A 14,922-nucleotide genomic window follows, 5' to 3' on the forward strand; every position below is an offset into this window, starting at 1 on the left:
CATTGGGGTGGAACAGTTCTCCTGCGGTCCCTGGACCTGGAGAAGTCACTGCTTTCTCACAAGTGTACCTGTTAATCCCTTGGGTGATTTTCACCAATCCCAGTGGTGTCAGAAATCCTCGCGTTCAGTGATCTCTGCTATGGGGCGAGTTTCCAAAACGGAAGTTGGCTCATACGCGATTGGGACACGGGGGGGGGGGAGATGTCTGTATAACGCCAGACTCATGTTGGTTTATACGCGGTTTCCTCCCGGACATGTTTACAGCCATATCACTCTGCAACTCCCCACTGGCAGCCCCACTGGAGACTCAGCAGGTGGGAGCCTGGCCAATACCTGGAGGGGGAGACTCCTGGGAAAAGCTGAGGCTGCTGCTGGAAGAGGTGTTAGTGGGGCCAGCAGGGGGCGCTGACCCTGCTGTCCGTGTGGGTCCTGATGCCCCAGTATAGTGACGGGGGACACTAGACTGTAAACAGGCACCGTCCTTCGGATGAGACGTCAAACCGAGGTCCTGACTCTCTGTGGTCGTTAAAAATCCCAGGGTGGTCCATTGGGCCCCTGAGCAAGGCCCTTCACCCCAGCTGCTCCAGGGGCGCCGTATAAATGGCCGACCCTGCGCTCTGACCCCCAGCTTCTCTCTCCCTGTCTGTGTGTCTCCTGGAGAGCAAGCTGGGATATGTGAAAAGACACTTTCCTCATGCAAGAAATTGTACAGTGCCTTGCGAAAGTATTCGGCCCCCTTGAACTTTTCAACCTTTTGCCACATTTCAGGCTTCAAACATAAAGATATAATTTTTTTATTTTATGTGAAGAATCACCAACAAGTGGGACACAATTGTGAAGTGGAACGAAATCTATTGGATTTTTGAAACTTTTTTAACTAATAAAAAAATGAAAAGTGGGGCGTGCAAAATTATTCGGCCCCTTTACTTTCAGTGCAGCAAACTCACTCCAGAAGTTCAGCGAGGATCTCTGAATGATCCAATGTTGTCCTAAATGACTGATGGTGATAAATAGAATCCACCTGTGTGTAATCAAGTCTCTGTATAAATGCACCTGCTCTGTGATAGTCTCAAGGTTCTGTTGAAAGCGCAGAGAGCATCATGAAGACCAAGGAACACACCAGGCAGGTCCGTAATACTGTTGTGGAGAAGTTTAAAGCCAGATTTGGATATAAAAAGATTTCCCAAGCTTCAAACATCCCAAGGAGCACTGTGCAAGCGATCATCTTGAAATGGAAGGAGTATCAGACCACTGCAAATCTACCAAGACCTGGCCGTCCCTCTAAACTTTCAGCTCAGACAAGGAGAAGACTGATCAGAGATGCAGCCAAGAGGCCCAAGATCACTCTGGATGAACTGCAGAGAACTACAGCTGAGGTGGGAGAGTCTGTCCATAGGACAACAATCAGTCTTACACTGCACAAATCTGGCCTTTATGGAAGAGTGGCAAGAAGAAAGCCATTTCTCAAAGATATTGTCATGGAAATATAACTATCAAGGAAGCCACAAGACAGAGTTCTCACCTGAGTAAGGTCTTTATTTCAATATTGCAATATTGGGAGCCCTGCTGCCACTTCGCCAAGTGCAACCAGAGACTCAATTTGTTACAAGCAGTACAGGGTTTTTATAAGACGTTGCGCTGTAAAAAAGTTCAGCACTTGGTCCCTTCTAAAACTTCCCCTTTCTCTAAGAGAAAACAGATTACATCATAGAGCGAGAGAAGAAAACTAGATTTGTTATTCAAAGCTTATCAGTTACTTTCAGCTAATTCTAATGACCCAGACAGCATATATTATTTTGGTACATTGTCTTCTAAACTAACCTAAACAGTGTACTTTGTTGACGAACTGTTTTCTAAAATTCTGCACGTACTGTAGCATAGCAGTTGTATCCTTGAAATATTATCTAAAAGCACCAATATATTTTTTTTTCAAAGCTCTCTACATTTTTAAGAATCAATTAACTCATTAGATTTCCACTACAATTCCCTCCTTTTTATTCTTGAAAATGATTAAAAGTTAGATTCTTCATATGGACTCCCAGGAGGCTCCCATACTTCAGATTCTTCCGTTTTTATCAGAACATACTGATGCGCAAACATATTAATTACCATATTTCAAAGCATTGGAATAATATATTTTGTACAGCAACACAAAAACAGAAATACAAGTATCACAGCTACTATAATCGGTGTTAGTAACTTAAAGAAAAACATTCCCCCTGGCCCAAACAGTGATTCTAACCAGGAGAGAAATGGGTGAGGCTGTAGAATGAGGCATTAAAGCACATACATAACAAGATGCATTAAATTTCTTTAACTTTACAGTATGATTTATAAATTTGTACCACAAATTACTCATATCCCCCTCATTATCAGTTTCATTCAGCCAGTTTGTATACAAAGAGGCTTCGCGTTTAGATTCTTCCTCTTTCTGGGTGGTAACAGGCTTCCACATAAAAAGGAAAAAGGCTGTGCACATCAGTCCCAAGCAGGTGATCCCCTTCTATCCTTGTGGAGACATCACTCCTGCTCTTTGCTCAGTTCGTTTGTGACCTTTTTACAGTGGGAAGCATGAATTCAGGGCACCTGGCACGGCCCCCTCCACCTGAGCGAACACCACCTCTTTTTCCTGTCTTTCACCAGAATCCAGTCTCCTTATTCACGCATTAGTTCTTACAGCACAGGTAAATCCCTGTGGGCTGGAGCCCAGCATTTTTCTTAGGGTTTTTTTTTTACAAGATTGGTCAACAGCTGGGTAATAACTCTTAGAAAAATCTACACATTGTTCCACTGCCTCAGCTGTGCCGTTTTGCAGAACAATTCTAGCTGAAGTTGTAAAATTTCTCTTTGGTCCGTTCCTCCAAAACATCTTATTATAAACAAACAAACCATAATAATAATGTGCATCTATGGGAATCATTCCCAAGGGTAACTCCCCTTAAAACTATATTGTTCTACCCATCAGGTTCTGCCACTAGATAGGAGAACCTTTCTCTACATTTTTTTTTACCTTCATGATCCCTTCAGGGCGTACAATTAGCACAGAAGCAGCAGCTTTAGTCCACATGTTTTTCAAGCAGGATATTAACAGTATGATCATAACGAATAATACCAGACACACAAATATGTATTGAACCAGAGACCCTCTCCAGGTTCCTAGCACAGACTGTAGCCATGCACCAATGCCCCAATCATCTGGATTATAATTGTGATATATATTTTTCAAAGATGTGCTTTGCTAAGTCATTAATTTGCTAATAATTGTCTAGAATACAAGTACTGTTTAGTCTTTGCTTACCTAAACAGCTGTCTATCACCCTAATAGAGAATGGCCTAAAACTGTGATTATAGCGAGGAGCATACAGTTATTTCCATTTTAATATATCTGAGTTACACTCAGACTAAAAGCAGGGCTATTTACCCATGCCAATAAACCTAAATAATCACCTCTATCAAAGGGGATTACTCCCATGAGCATCTTCTATAGCAATACAATCCCAACATGAGCTCTGATTATTATTTGTGGCTGACTGATAAAGTATTGATTCCATATCCCCATTTTATCAAAGTAAAACTCATTACACTTAACAGGTACACTGTCGCCCCCCCTCAGGAAGCTCAACAAACACAGAAACAGTTACAATATAATAATTAATGTTCACTCAGTCTCTGGTGCAGTGGTTCGGTGTCGGCGCAATGCGTAGATCCAGCGATCTCGTCCTGTCACTCAGATGGCAGAGTCGGTAGTCAGTTGCACTTGATATGGTCCTTCCCAGCAGGGTTGCAACATCTGGCAGGGTATATCTTCCTCACCATACCCACTCGCCAGGTATCAGGTCGTGTCTTCCCTCTACTGGAGGTCTCCAAGTGTCCAGCACCTGTTCACCAGCCCCATGCACCACTTCAATTAACAACCTACAATACTACAATAGAGAATTAGCAAATTCAACAATCCATTAGCCAAATTCATCCCTCCAGGAAGTTTTGTTGATTGGCTTGTGATGATATCAAACAGGCTCTATTACACAGTTCTGTTTGATCCAGCCCGCATTCCATGGCGTTCCTTCAGTCTGATGTCTAGTCGATCTTTTAGAGTTCTGTTCCTTCATTCCACTGTTCCAGCAGACTGAGGGTGATCTCAGTCCATCTCACCCCGAATAATCCAGCCACAGCCTGTCCCTTGATCATAATACAAGCGGTAGGTCAGTGCCCACCGAGGGCTTATCTCCATCATCAAGTGTTTGGTAGACACAGAGGCAGTGACAGCAACCCACTGGGAAAACAGATTATAAGAGCCAAGGTTTCCCTTTACAAATGTAAATTGTAAACATTTGCTACTGCATGAAAGGTTCTCAGGAGCAGGCCTTTTGAGCTGTAGCACCTGCACCTGAACTGTAGTTGAGTTCCTTTGATAAGCATCACATTGAGATACCACATAAGTGGCTACTGCTTCAAACACGGTCCCCACCCAGGTGTCCGACAGAGTGCATTTGTCGAGCTATAAAGGGCATTAGGCTGTGAGGGCATGCAGAGCGTCCAGTGTGCTGGTAGCACCACACTCTTTTCTAACCATGTCCTTTTCTCTGCTTTAGAGGCCTCAGCCTGAATATCCTGTAGCTGTCCCCTTTTCACCAACAGAGGTCTCACAGGGGTCTCACACTCCTGTTCTACGATTACTGATCACCTGACAGCTACATCTGCAAAGTTGTTCCCTCGAGTTACTGGAAACATTTCTTTATTATGTGATTTACACTTTACCACAGCTACTTCAGTCAGCAGCTGCAAAGCTTCTAACAGTTCAGAGACAAACCCAGCATTCTTAACTGGAGTCCCTGCCATGTTGGGGAAATCCCTATTCCTTCACTGCCATCCAAAATTGTGGCATACACCAAATGTATATATACAGTCTATATAAATTGCTACAATTTTCCATTTAGCATATTTACAAGTTTCAATTAAATCTTTTCATTCGGTCTGCTAGTTCTACACCAGATTATTCACAGTTTATACAGCCAGGCAGGTAGCCTGCACAACACATAAACACGGCCCCTTGGCCACTGCATCAAGGGGTCCTGAATAATAATAACCCACCAGACGATGCCTATCTCCATGCCTCCTGCACCAGCACAACAGCTCACGATCCATTTCTTTCACTTACATACAGATTACATACAGATGATCCGTCTGAGGGAATCCTGTCCAGGGCCAGTGCCTGCAAGAAAGCTTGTTTCAAAACATCAAAAACGGTTTCTGCTGCAGGGGTCAAGGCAATTTTGTCTTTAGACTGCACTAGCCCCCTTAAACCAATACGTCACTAGACAAGCTCGTTCTGAGAAGGCATTCACCCTGGCTTTATCATGTAATTGGTTTTATACTCCTTTTTCTTCCTCTCAAGATCCAATACTTGGAGTAGCCCGGCCTTATGGATTCCCTCATTAGGTAAAACAATCACAATATCACATAACTCTTTCAAGGTAGTTCACATAAATGCTATTTCATACAGAAATTCCTTATAAATGCTGCAGGGCATCCTAGCCCAATAGGTCTGGGGTGTCCCCCACCCACATCAGTAGTTGAAACTGTACATCTTTACCCAAGCAGACTGTGACAGCTTACATTTGCTTTAAACACAACCCTTACACCCCTTCTCCTGTAGCCTCCTGTTACCTGTTAGAAAACGTTATATCACATTTTTATGCTGTTTTAGTCTAAAAACAGGACAGCTGTGCTCCTGTGCCCCACAGTTACTGCACACTGTAAGATTATTTCACTTTTATTTAAATCCTGAGATAAATTTAGGAAGGCTACAGAGGGGTTTACTAGATTAAAACTGTTAGTTCACACACGGCTCTCGTTTCAGCTTCTGACAAGTTCTTTAATTGTGAAATCAAGCGTCTTTCTTACAATTTCTCCAAAAAAACACATTTTTTTAGTAACTGCACACCAGCTTATTAGTAGTTTTGTCTTTGAGGTTTTATATCTCGGTATAACATTCAAGTCGCACAATAATTTCGACAAACTGGCGGCTCCCTTTTCTCCTCCTTGGGAGTCTTTTTACCTCCCATTTGCAGCGCTCGCACTTCTGCATGCATGCTTCGCGAGTTATTAAATCACATCTGTCTCTGTAATATCAGGAAAGCATAGTTGCACATTCTTGGCAACATCAGGTTTTAACCCACTCAAGTAAATTTGTTTTATTACTGTGGAAGTATCTTTATTCACTTCCTTTTCATCGGCTAACCCCGAGTATACTATCCATAAAGCTATAAACCTTTCTGTAAAATCTGAAAACATCCTCACTTCCTTCTGCTGACATGCTGTTACTTTTCTCTAATCAGTTTTCGGTGGGAAATGCTCTTTCAAAAATCTCCACACTAATTCCCACCCTTCTCCCAGATTCTCTCTTAAGGCGTTCTATTTCTTCTTTTGCTTTTTCTTTTTCTACATATACAACTTCGTTTCGTTCAGCCATTGCTTTTAGCTTTTCCATCAGGGATTTTTCCGTCTTATCTATGATATTCTGTTGAATTCTCAAATATTCCTCTAAATATTTTTATCCAAGGGTTCATACACTTTTCTACATTCCTGTTCAGCCTAAATTCCGTCTGACAGTCAATATTTCTTTTAAGTTTCAGTTTGGATTAATCAAACTTTTTTTTCCCTTCACACCAAACCATTTTCACGTCTCCCACGCGCCCCGCGGAATCCCCCAGTCGAGACAAACTGACGAACTATCACAATTCGGGAACATGGACCAGGTTCGAAATCCTAAAACACATACACCATTAACTCATTTTTCTGTTGTACTCACTTCAGCTTCAGGAAAACCCTGAACCCACCACAGCAACATGGAGAGGACAAGGGACTTTTTAGAAAAGAGGAGTCCTTACCTCTTTTTAGAAGCGGCCACCTAACTTTTCCTCTCCATGTCCGTGTGGTTTAATTTAGATGGATACTTCTTCATCATTTGGGTCACGTATCCGCCAATCTGCCTCCTCCTTTTTAGAGGACGTTGTAAACCTTTAGGAACAATATGATCTAGCAACAAGGTTATGTCACTGTAATTAGGCTTAAGACAATCAAGAACAAGGCGCTTGCCTTTCTTCTAAATTCTTTACGATCATAAGGAAAAGACTTAACTAATGCAAATAATTCACTAGGAGACCAATGTCAATGTACTGTACATATGCTGGAGTTCCTTCTGGACCTGAAAAAGTGCACATTGGTATTTCACAAACAAGTGGCTCCGGACCGCTTTCTAATTTCGGTGGAGACTTTTTCTTTTTAGTACGCATGGCCATGACTTTAGCTGCAGTTTGCTGTTCTTTAGTTTCAAGACTAGTCTTTTTTTAAGCTTCCCATTATTTCTGTGATTCCTCTTTCCATTAAATAAGTTTTCCAATTCATTTTCTTTCATTTCTTCTCCTTCTCTTCTAAGTTTCCCCTTCTTCAGGAAACTTCTTTTTCCTAATTCAACTTTCCTCTGTCCATTCTGATTCACTTACAAAGATCCTTCATAGTTATGGGCCCCTAATTATCATATATAAATTATGTGCAAGTTCCCTTACACCTATTACCCTAGCTTTACAGTTCATGAACATAATTTTTTTCCCTAACCCAGGCTATAATTGTTTCTCCGAATTTGTCGTACATGTACTTTTGCTGGACTGCTCGGTCCCATTTTCGTCTTTGAATTTTAATTTCCCATTTTTACCGATCGGTGCCTTACTTTAGAACCTTATCACATTAACTACTCCGCAGAGCAAAAACCACACGTCTGTGTTAAGATAAGTTCTTTATATGAGTCCCAGACTCATCAAACCCGCGTGAGAACACCCCTGTGGCTCGCTTCTCAAACTATTAATTTTAAAGGATCACTTACTGACGTCAGACAGCTGCCAATTCTCCAGACGCGTCTCTGGAAGGATAAACAGTTTATCCTCCGAGGTTCGTCCAATTTGCTAAAATTGTCCGGGTCCGGATGGAGTTTCAGCAGCCGTTCGCGTTCAGGTTTGTGATCCCGGACGAGCCCCCAAACTGTCATGGAAATATAACTATCAAGGAAGCCACAAGACAGAGTTCTCACCTGAGTAAGGTCTTTATTTCAATATTGCAATATTGGGAGCCCTGCTGCCACTTCGCCAAGTGCAACCAGAGACTCAATTTGTTACAAGCAGTACAGGGTTTTTATAAGACGTTGCGCTGTAAAAAAGTTCAGCACTTGGTCCCTTCTAAAACTTCCCCTTTCTCTAAGAGAAAACAGATTACATCATAGAGCGAGAGAAGAAAACTAGATTTGTTATTCAAAGCTTATCAGTTACTTTCAGCTAATTCTAATGACCCAGACAGCATATATTATTTTGGTACATTGTCTTCTAAACTAACCTAAACAGTGTACTTTGTTGACGAACTGTTTTCTAAAATTCTGCACGTACTGTAGCATAGCAGTTGTATCCTTGAAATATTATCTAAAAGCACCAATATATTTTTTTTTCAAAGCTCTCTACATTTTTAAGAATCAATTAACTCATTAGATTTCCACTACAATATCCATAAAAAGTCTCGTCTAAAGTTTGCCACAAGCCACCTGGGAGACACCCCAAACATGTGGAAGAAGGTGCTCTGGTCAGATGAAACCAAAATCGAACTTTTTGGCCACAATGCAAAACGATATGTTTGGCGTAAAAGCAACACAGCTCATCACCCTCAACACACCATCCCCACTGTCAAACATGGTGGTGGCAGCATCATGGTTTGGGCCTGCTTTTCTTCAGCAGGGACAGGGAAGATGGTTAAAATTGAGGGGAAGATGGATGCAGCCAAATACAGGACCATTCTGGATGAAAACCTGTTGGAGTCTGCAAAAGACCTGAAACTGGGACGGAGATTTATCTTCCAACAAGACAATGATCCCAAACATACAGCAAAATCTACAAAGGAATGGTTCACAAATAAACGTATCCAGGTGTTTGAATGGCCAAGTCAAAGTCCAGACCTGAATCCAATCGAGAATCTGTGGAAAGAGCTGAAAACTGCTGTTCACAAACGCTCTCCATCCAACCTCACTGAGCTCGAGCTGTTTTGCAAGGAAGAATGGGCAAGAATTTCAGTCTCTCGATGTGCAAAACTGATAGAGACATACCCCAAGCGACTTGCAGCTGTAATCGCAGCAAAAGGTGGCTCTACAAAGTATTAACGCAAGGGGGCCGAATAATTTTGCACGCCCCACTTTTCATTTTTTATTAGTTAAAAAAGTTTCAAAAATCCAATAGATTTCGTTCCACTTCACAATTGTGTCCCACTTGTTGGTGATTCTTCACATAAAATAAAAAATTTATATCTTTATGTTTGAAGCCTGAAATGTGGCAAAAGGTTGAAAAGTTCAAGGGGGCCGAATACTTTCGCAAGGCACTGTATATGGCTACCTTTTTTTTCCCATAAGCCCTGTTATTTTTATGGCGCGATTCTGCACAACATGAGGTTTTGCAGGAATGCAACAATCGTGTTCCAGCAGAGACGCCTGTATTTTGGGGGAAACCGACAGCCAGGCATCGGCGATGGGGGGGGGGAGAAGACCCACGCCCCATGCCCCTTCTTAAACTGGAAATGGGCTGAAATCCGTTAAGAAGGAAAAGGGTGGGAAGCGAACAGGATTCTGACACCTGGCTTTGCGATTCGCTGCCGCAGTTGAAAGGCTTGGCTCTGCTTTCGCGCCGATGACGTCTGCGAAACCGGTCCTGAAGTTCAAGGTTTCCTCAGCACAGCGCTGTACCGTGATGCGCGCAGTGCAGGTCAGAGGGATTTTAAAAGTCTCGATGGCCGCTGAAATATCCTTGCTTCCAGTTGGCAGATGCGTTTCCAACTTTAAGGCCGGTTGATTTTTTTCCCAGTCCGTCTGCGTCCTGCCCCCTTGCTTGCTGGGATAGGCTCAGAGACGTGCCCCTCTCGCGCTGCGGCCCATCCCGTTGGGATCTAAACGGGGGGGGAACCCGGCTGTAAAACCACTTCTGCTCCTTCCCGCCTCGGTGGCTGTTCCCGGGAACGAGCCCCGGAAAACGCCACGGGATCCGAACTCACCTGTCCTCCTTTCTCCCCGGGCTGTGTGTCCGTGTCCGTGTCCGCCCCCCCCAGCAGGACGAGGCTTCTGGAGGAGGAGAACGCCCATCCCCGCGCGGAGGGTGAGGAGCTGAGGCCGGCCGCCTCGCCGTCTGCCCACAACGGTACGGTCGCGCGCGCTTACACAGACCGGGGCCGAGGGGTGGCTCTGTGGCTCAGGATCTGCGCCTGTGGCTGGGGAGGTTTGCCGGTTCGAATCCCACAGTAGGTAGACGAATCCTACTCCGTTGGGCCCCTGAGCCAGGCCCTTCACCCCAGCTGCTCCAGGGGCGCTGTATAAATGGCTGACCCTGCGCTCTGACCCCCAGCTTCTCTCTCCCTGTCTGTGTGTCTCCTGGAGAGCAAGCTGGGGTCTGTGAAAAGACACTTTCCTCATGCAAGAAATTGTATATGGCTACCTTTTTTTTCCCATAAGCCCTGTTATTTTTATGGCGCGATTCTGCACAACATGAGGTTTTGCAGGAATGCAACAATCGTGTTCTAGCAGAGACGCCTGTATTTTGGGGGAAACCGACAGCCAGGTTAATAAAGTGATTATCACTAATAAAGTGATATTATTATTATTATTATTATTATTATTATTATTAGAGATCCCTCTGTCTGCTGGGCTTTTTTTCCCCTCTTGGCTTGGAAAATGTGGCCGTTAACAGGGAACGTTTTGCGATTCCACCCAGCCACACGCAGTATGCAAGCACGCACACACACAACACAGACGCACGAACGACAGGAACATGCAGACTCCACACAGCAGGATCCCGGCCCGAAATCGAGCTCGGGGCCCGGAGAACCGTGAGGCGGTATCGCTGTCTCACCTCGCCACTCAGTGCCTGGGGGGGTGGGGGAGATGTTATTTCCTCACCTGCAGCTGATATCCTTGCCATATCCGGGGCGGAGGGTTGGCTCTGTGGCTGAGGATCTGCGCCTGTGACTGGAAGGTTGCCGGTTCAAATCCCGCAGCCGGCAGAGGAATCCTACTCCGTTGGGCCCCTGAGCAAGCCCCAACTGCTCCAGGGGCGCCGTACAATGGCTGACCCTGCGCTCTGACCCCAAGCTTATCTCCCTGTCTGTGTGTCTGTGTCTCCATGGAGAAAAGCTGGGGTATGCGAAAAGACGAATTCCTAATGCAAGAAATTGTATAGGGCTAATAAAGAAACATTATTATTACATTATTAACATTATTATTATTACATATTGTGCTGCTCTATGCCCTGTTTCAGTAACGCTAAAGCAAAAGGCGCTATCTGTTTAGGGGGGTCGGCTGTCCCCTCATCCGTCTGGAAATCTCGCCCATTTCCTCTTCCTCCCAGGATTCTCCGGGAGGGACCCCCCACAGGGAGACGCCAGCATCGAGGAGGGCTCCCCGTTTCGGCTCCCCTACACCCCCATGGGGTCCCCCAGGCCGGAGCGGGCCGGGGGGCTCCTGAAGAGCACGCACAAGGCCCTGCTGGCCGGGGGCACCCTGCTGGCCGCCGTCGCCCTGGGCCGCAGCCTGGAGGCGCCCCCCAAGGTGCCCCCGCGGACCGCCGCCGGCGCCGTCGCCCCCCCCGCGGCCCCGGAGCCCGAGGAGGAGGGCGTCCCCCGCCCGGGGCAGCCCGCGGAGGACCCCCCCACGGTGGACGACCTGATCTCTTTGGCGGACCCCCTGGACTGGACCGCGCCCCCGCCGCCGCCTCCGGCCCCCCTCACCCCCCCTCCTCCACTGCCGCCCTCCCCCCAGCCCCCCCTCACCCCCCAGCTCCGGGACGGGCACTGCCGCCGGCACCCCCAGCCCACCCGGGCCCCCCGGGGCCCCTGCGAGGGAGAGGGGGCCACGCCGGACCCCCCGGCCAACGGAGAGCTGTTCTGTTCCCCCTGGGGTCAGGGGTCAGACCGGCGGAGGAGGCCCAGCGAGGACCTGCTGGCCTCTCAGATAGGTGAGCAGCTGGGGTGCTGTCCGGGTGGAGTCTGCGTGTTCTCTCCCAGGTTGGCGGGAGTTTCCTCCCACAGTCCTGAGGCATGCTGGGAAGTTAGCTGGCTCCTGGGAAATTGGGCCCCGGTGTGAGGGAGTGTGAGGGAGGGGGTGAGTGAGTGTGTGAGGGGGTGAGTGGGTGGGTGTACCCCACCTGTTGCCCCAGACCACTGTACCACCAAGTGTGTGCTTCATCCTCTCTCTCTCTCTGTCTCCCCCCCACCGTAGTCTTGGATCTCCCCCTGTGCGCCCAGGACGCTCCGGAGCGGAACGACCACGCGGAGCGCCTCTTCCCCCTGCTACCGGACCCCCGCCTCTGGAGCCCCAAAACCCGCCGCCTGGAGGTCAACGTCATCCCTCGGCCCCGGCCGTCCCCGGTGCGCCCCCGGATCGACCCCTGGAGCTTCATCTCTGCAGGAGGAGGAGGAGGAGGGGGTAACGGCGCCCGACCGGGGCCCTTGGAGCTCTTCCGCAGCCAGCTGGGGTACCAGCCCTCCCCCACCAACCCCTTCACGAACTGCGACCCCTTCCCCTCGCCGGACTGCGACCCCTTCGCCTGGGGGGGGGGCGAGGGCTTCCCGCCGGGCCCCGACCCCCCCGACCCCTTCGCCGCCGCCCCCTGCTCCGCCAACGGGGGCCCGGCCCCCGCCGACCCCCCGCTCATCGACCTGGGCTGGGGGGGGGCGCGGGGGGGCCCCGCCGCCGCCGCCAAAGAGCCCCGGCAGGGGAGGAGGGGGGGGCGGGACCCCTGGACGTCCCCCGGCCAGGACAGGGAGGAGCGATTCTGAAGGGACGCCCCCCCCCCCTCCCGGGGCAGGGCAGGGCAGGGCAGGACGGGGCAGTTCTGGACGTCTCTCGAAGCCGGGCGCCCCCTCTCTCTGGCTGTCTCCCGGGATTCGGGAACAGCCCGGCCCGCGGAGGAGGAGGAGGCTGGATCCGAAGATTGACGGGGGGGGAAGGGAGACTTGAATCTGTCCTCCGCCCCCCGGATTTTGCCGAGATCGCGGATGCCGGGAGCGGGCTCGGCTCCGGATCCCGCAGGGAGGGGGGGCGATCCGTGAGTCCCTTGGGCTGGGGGCCGCCGGGGATCAACCTCCGGAGATGGGAAGGGGGGGGCGGGGAGGAATCCAAGCCGGCACGCGGGGAAAAGCGACCGGAATCCATCTCCCGGCTGCTGGAGCAAAACTCCGGACCGCTGGCCGGGGAAGGCAGGGATCGGAACCGAACCGGAGTGCCGAAAGCTGGGCCGGCTCGGATTTTCACAGCCTCGGCTCCCGGGTTTTTTTTTTTTTGCCCCTTCCGGTTTTCCCTGTCGCCTGAGGCGGATCCGGAGTTTTTAATCACAACCGTGGTCCTGATCGGCTCTTTTATTTATTTTTTTGGGGGGTCCCAGTTAGTGGTAAGGGCGGGCCGGGCCTTGTCGTGCTTTCCGCCTCGTCTGGGGGGGGGGGCACAGCCCGGACTCGAACCCGCAACGCCCCGGGCTCCAGCGTGGTGCAGTCCAGACGTGGCGGGTTCGAGCTGTGCCCTTAGCCACTCGCGGTGCCACTCCTAAGGAGGGGGAGGGGGAGGAGGAGGGGAGGGACAGCGCCCCCTGTGGGACCCTGTGGGCACCCTCCCCTGCAGGGAGGTGTTGAGCGGGCAGGACAGTGGGCGTGTCGGGGTGCCGGGGGACGCGGGCATGACGATTCACGGGTTGCTTAGCACGGCCGCCTCGCAGCTCCAGGGGGGGTCCCGGGTTCGATTCCAGCTGCGGTCCATCCTTCTGGGGGGAGTTTGCATGCTCTCGGCGCGGGTTTCGCAGGAGCGCCGGAGCTCAGGAGGCTCGAGATGGTCCTTCTGCGTGGCCCAGCAATAGATCGATCTGTGGGGAGAGAGGGCGGGGGCTCCGAGCCCCAAGAATGCGCCCCGTGTTCTCAGATGAGACCCCAATGGGACGTGACCCCCCGCGATTAATGGTGTCCTGTCCCAGGGATGCTTTCCCTAATGTTGTAAACATCCATAGTGGGATACGCCTTTCCACTACCCTCGTCCTTTAACGAACACTTGCAAAACATACCAAAGGGTGGCGCATCAGTGACTTAAGTCTGTTAATTGAATTTAAGAGTTCTGGCCCAGCGAGCAGCTTGCCACAGCTCATATCGTCGCCACGCGACTTTCCCTAACTTCTTATCCGATTCGGGGTCGCGGAGCCTATCCTGGGATTCACTGGGTACACCCTGGACGGGATGCCAGTCCGTCACAGGGCGCACACAGACTCGGATACGTATACTCGCACCAGGGCCAGTTTTCTGAGAAACCCGGGTGTGCATGGAGGGAGCATGCAGACTCCACACAGACAGCACCCCAGGAATTGAACCCCAGCCCTGTGAGCAAATGCCCAGCGCTGTGCCGCCCCCACAGTGAATAGAAGTGTTGGATTTGCATGAGGCCGGTGGGGTTTTCCTGCCCAGGAGAACCTGCTGTGACGAGACCTGCGCCCTCCCACCGAGCTTTGCACATTTAGGATCGCGGCCACGCGCAGAACCGCTCCCTGTGTAGGCCGAAGGGGCTCCGTCTTAGTCGTGAAACCATATGCTGTTTTTCCGGAGCGCCCGCCTTCTCTACGCAAAGGGTGGCGGGGGCGGGGAACAGTCTGCCTCAGCCGATACCCTGGCTTCTTTCCGGAAACGGCCGGGTGAGACCTTCCATTCGGGACAGGAGGCTCTGCTGTACGCAAAGGGTGGGGAGGGAGAGTGGGGCAGGCCGCCCCCGGCCACGTGGTGGAAGCCCTGGCGTCTCTCGAGAAAAAGCTAGATGAGACGGGAGCCCCCTCTTTACAGGAAGGGGGGTGGGTGCGTGGAACGAGCCGCATGTTC

General features: G+C 49.7%; 1 protein-coding gene across 2 annotated transcripts in view; it reads left to right on the forward strand.

Moving 5' to 3' along the window:
- The window catches only part of LOC102695953 (mitogen-activated protein kinase kinase kinase 11), a 33,112-nt gene extending 19,690 nt beyond the window's left edge, over nucleotides 1-13,422 (forward strand). The window contains exons 8-10 of one of the 2 annotated variants that reach the window (XM_069180369.1): nucleotides 10,132-10,220; nucleotides 11,424-12,029; nucleotides 12,293-13,422. In XM_069180369.1, coding sequence (XP_069036470.1) covers nucleotides 10,132-10,220; nucleotides 11,424-12,029; nucleotides 12,293-12,852 — 1,255 coding nt within the window. In that variant the 3' untranslated portion in view covers nucleotides 12,853-13,422. The remainder of the gene's footprint in view (nucleotides 1-10,131; nucleotides 10,221-11,423; nucleotides 12,030-12,292) is intronic. The other variant, XM_069180370.1, reaches the window with a different exon arrangement.
- Nucleotides 13,423-14,922: the final 1,500 nt, after the last annotated feature.

This window comes from Lepisosteus oculatus, chromosome 18 (assembly GCF_040954835.1).
Source record: "Lepisosteus oculatus isolate fLepOcu1 chromosome 18, fLepOcu1.hap2, whole genome shotgun sequence".
Taxonomy (NCBI): domain Eukaryota; kingdom Metazoa; phylum Chordata; class Actinopteri; order Semionotiformes; family Lepisosteidae; genus Lepisosteus; species Lepisosteus oculatus.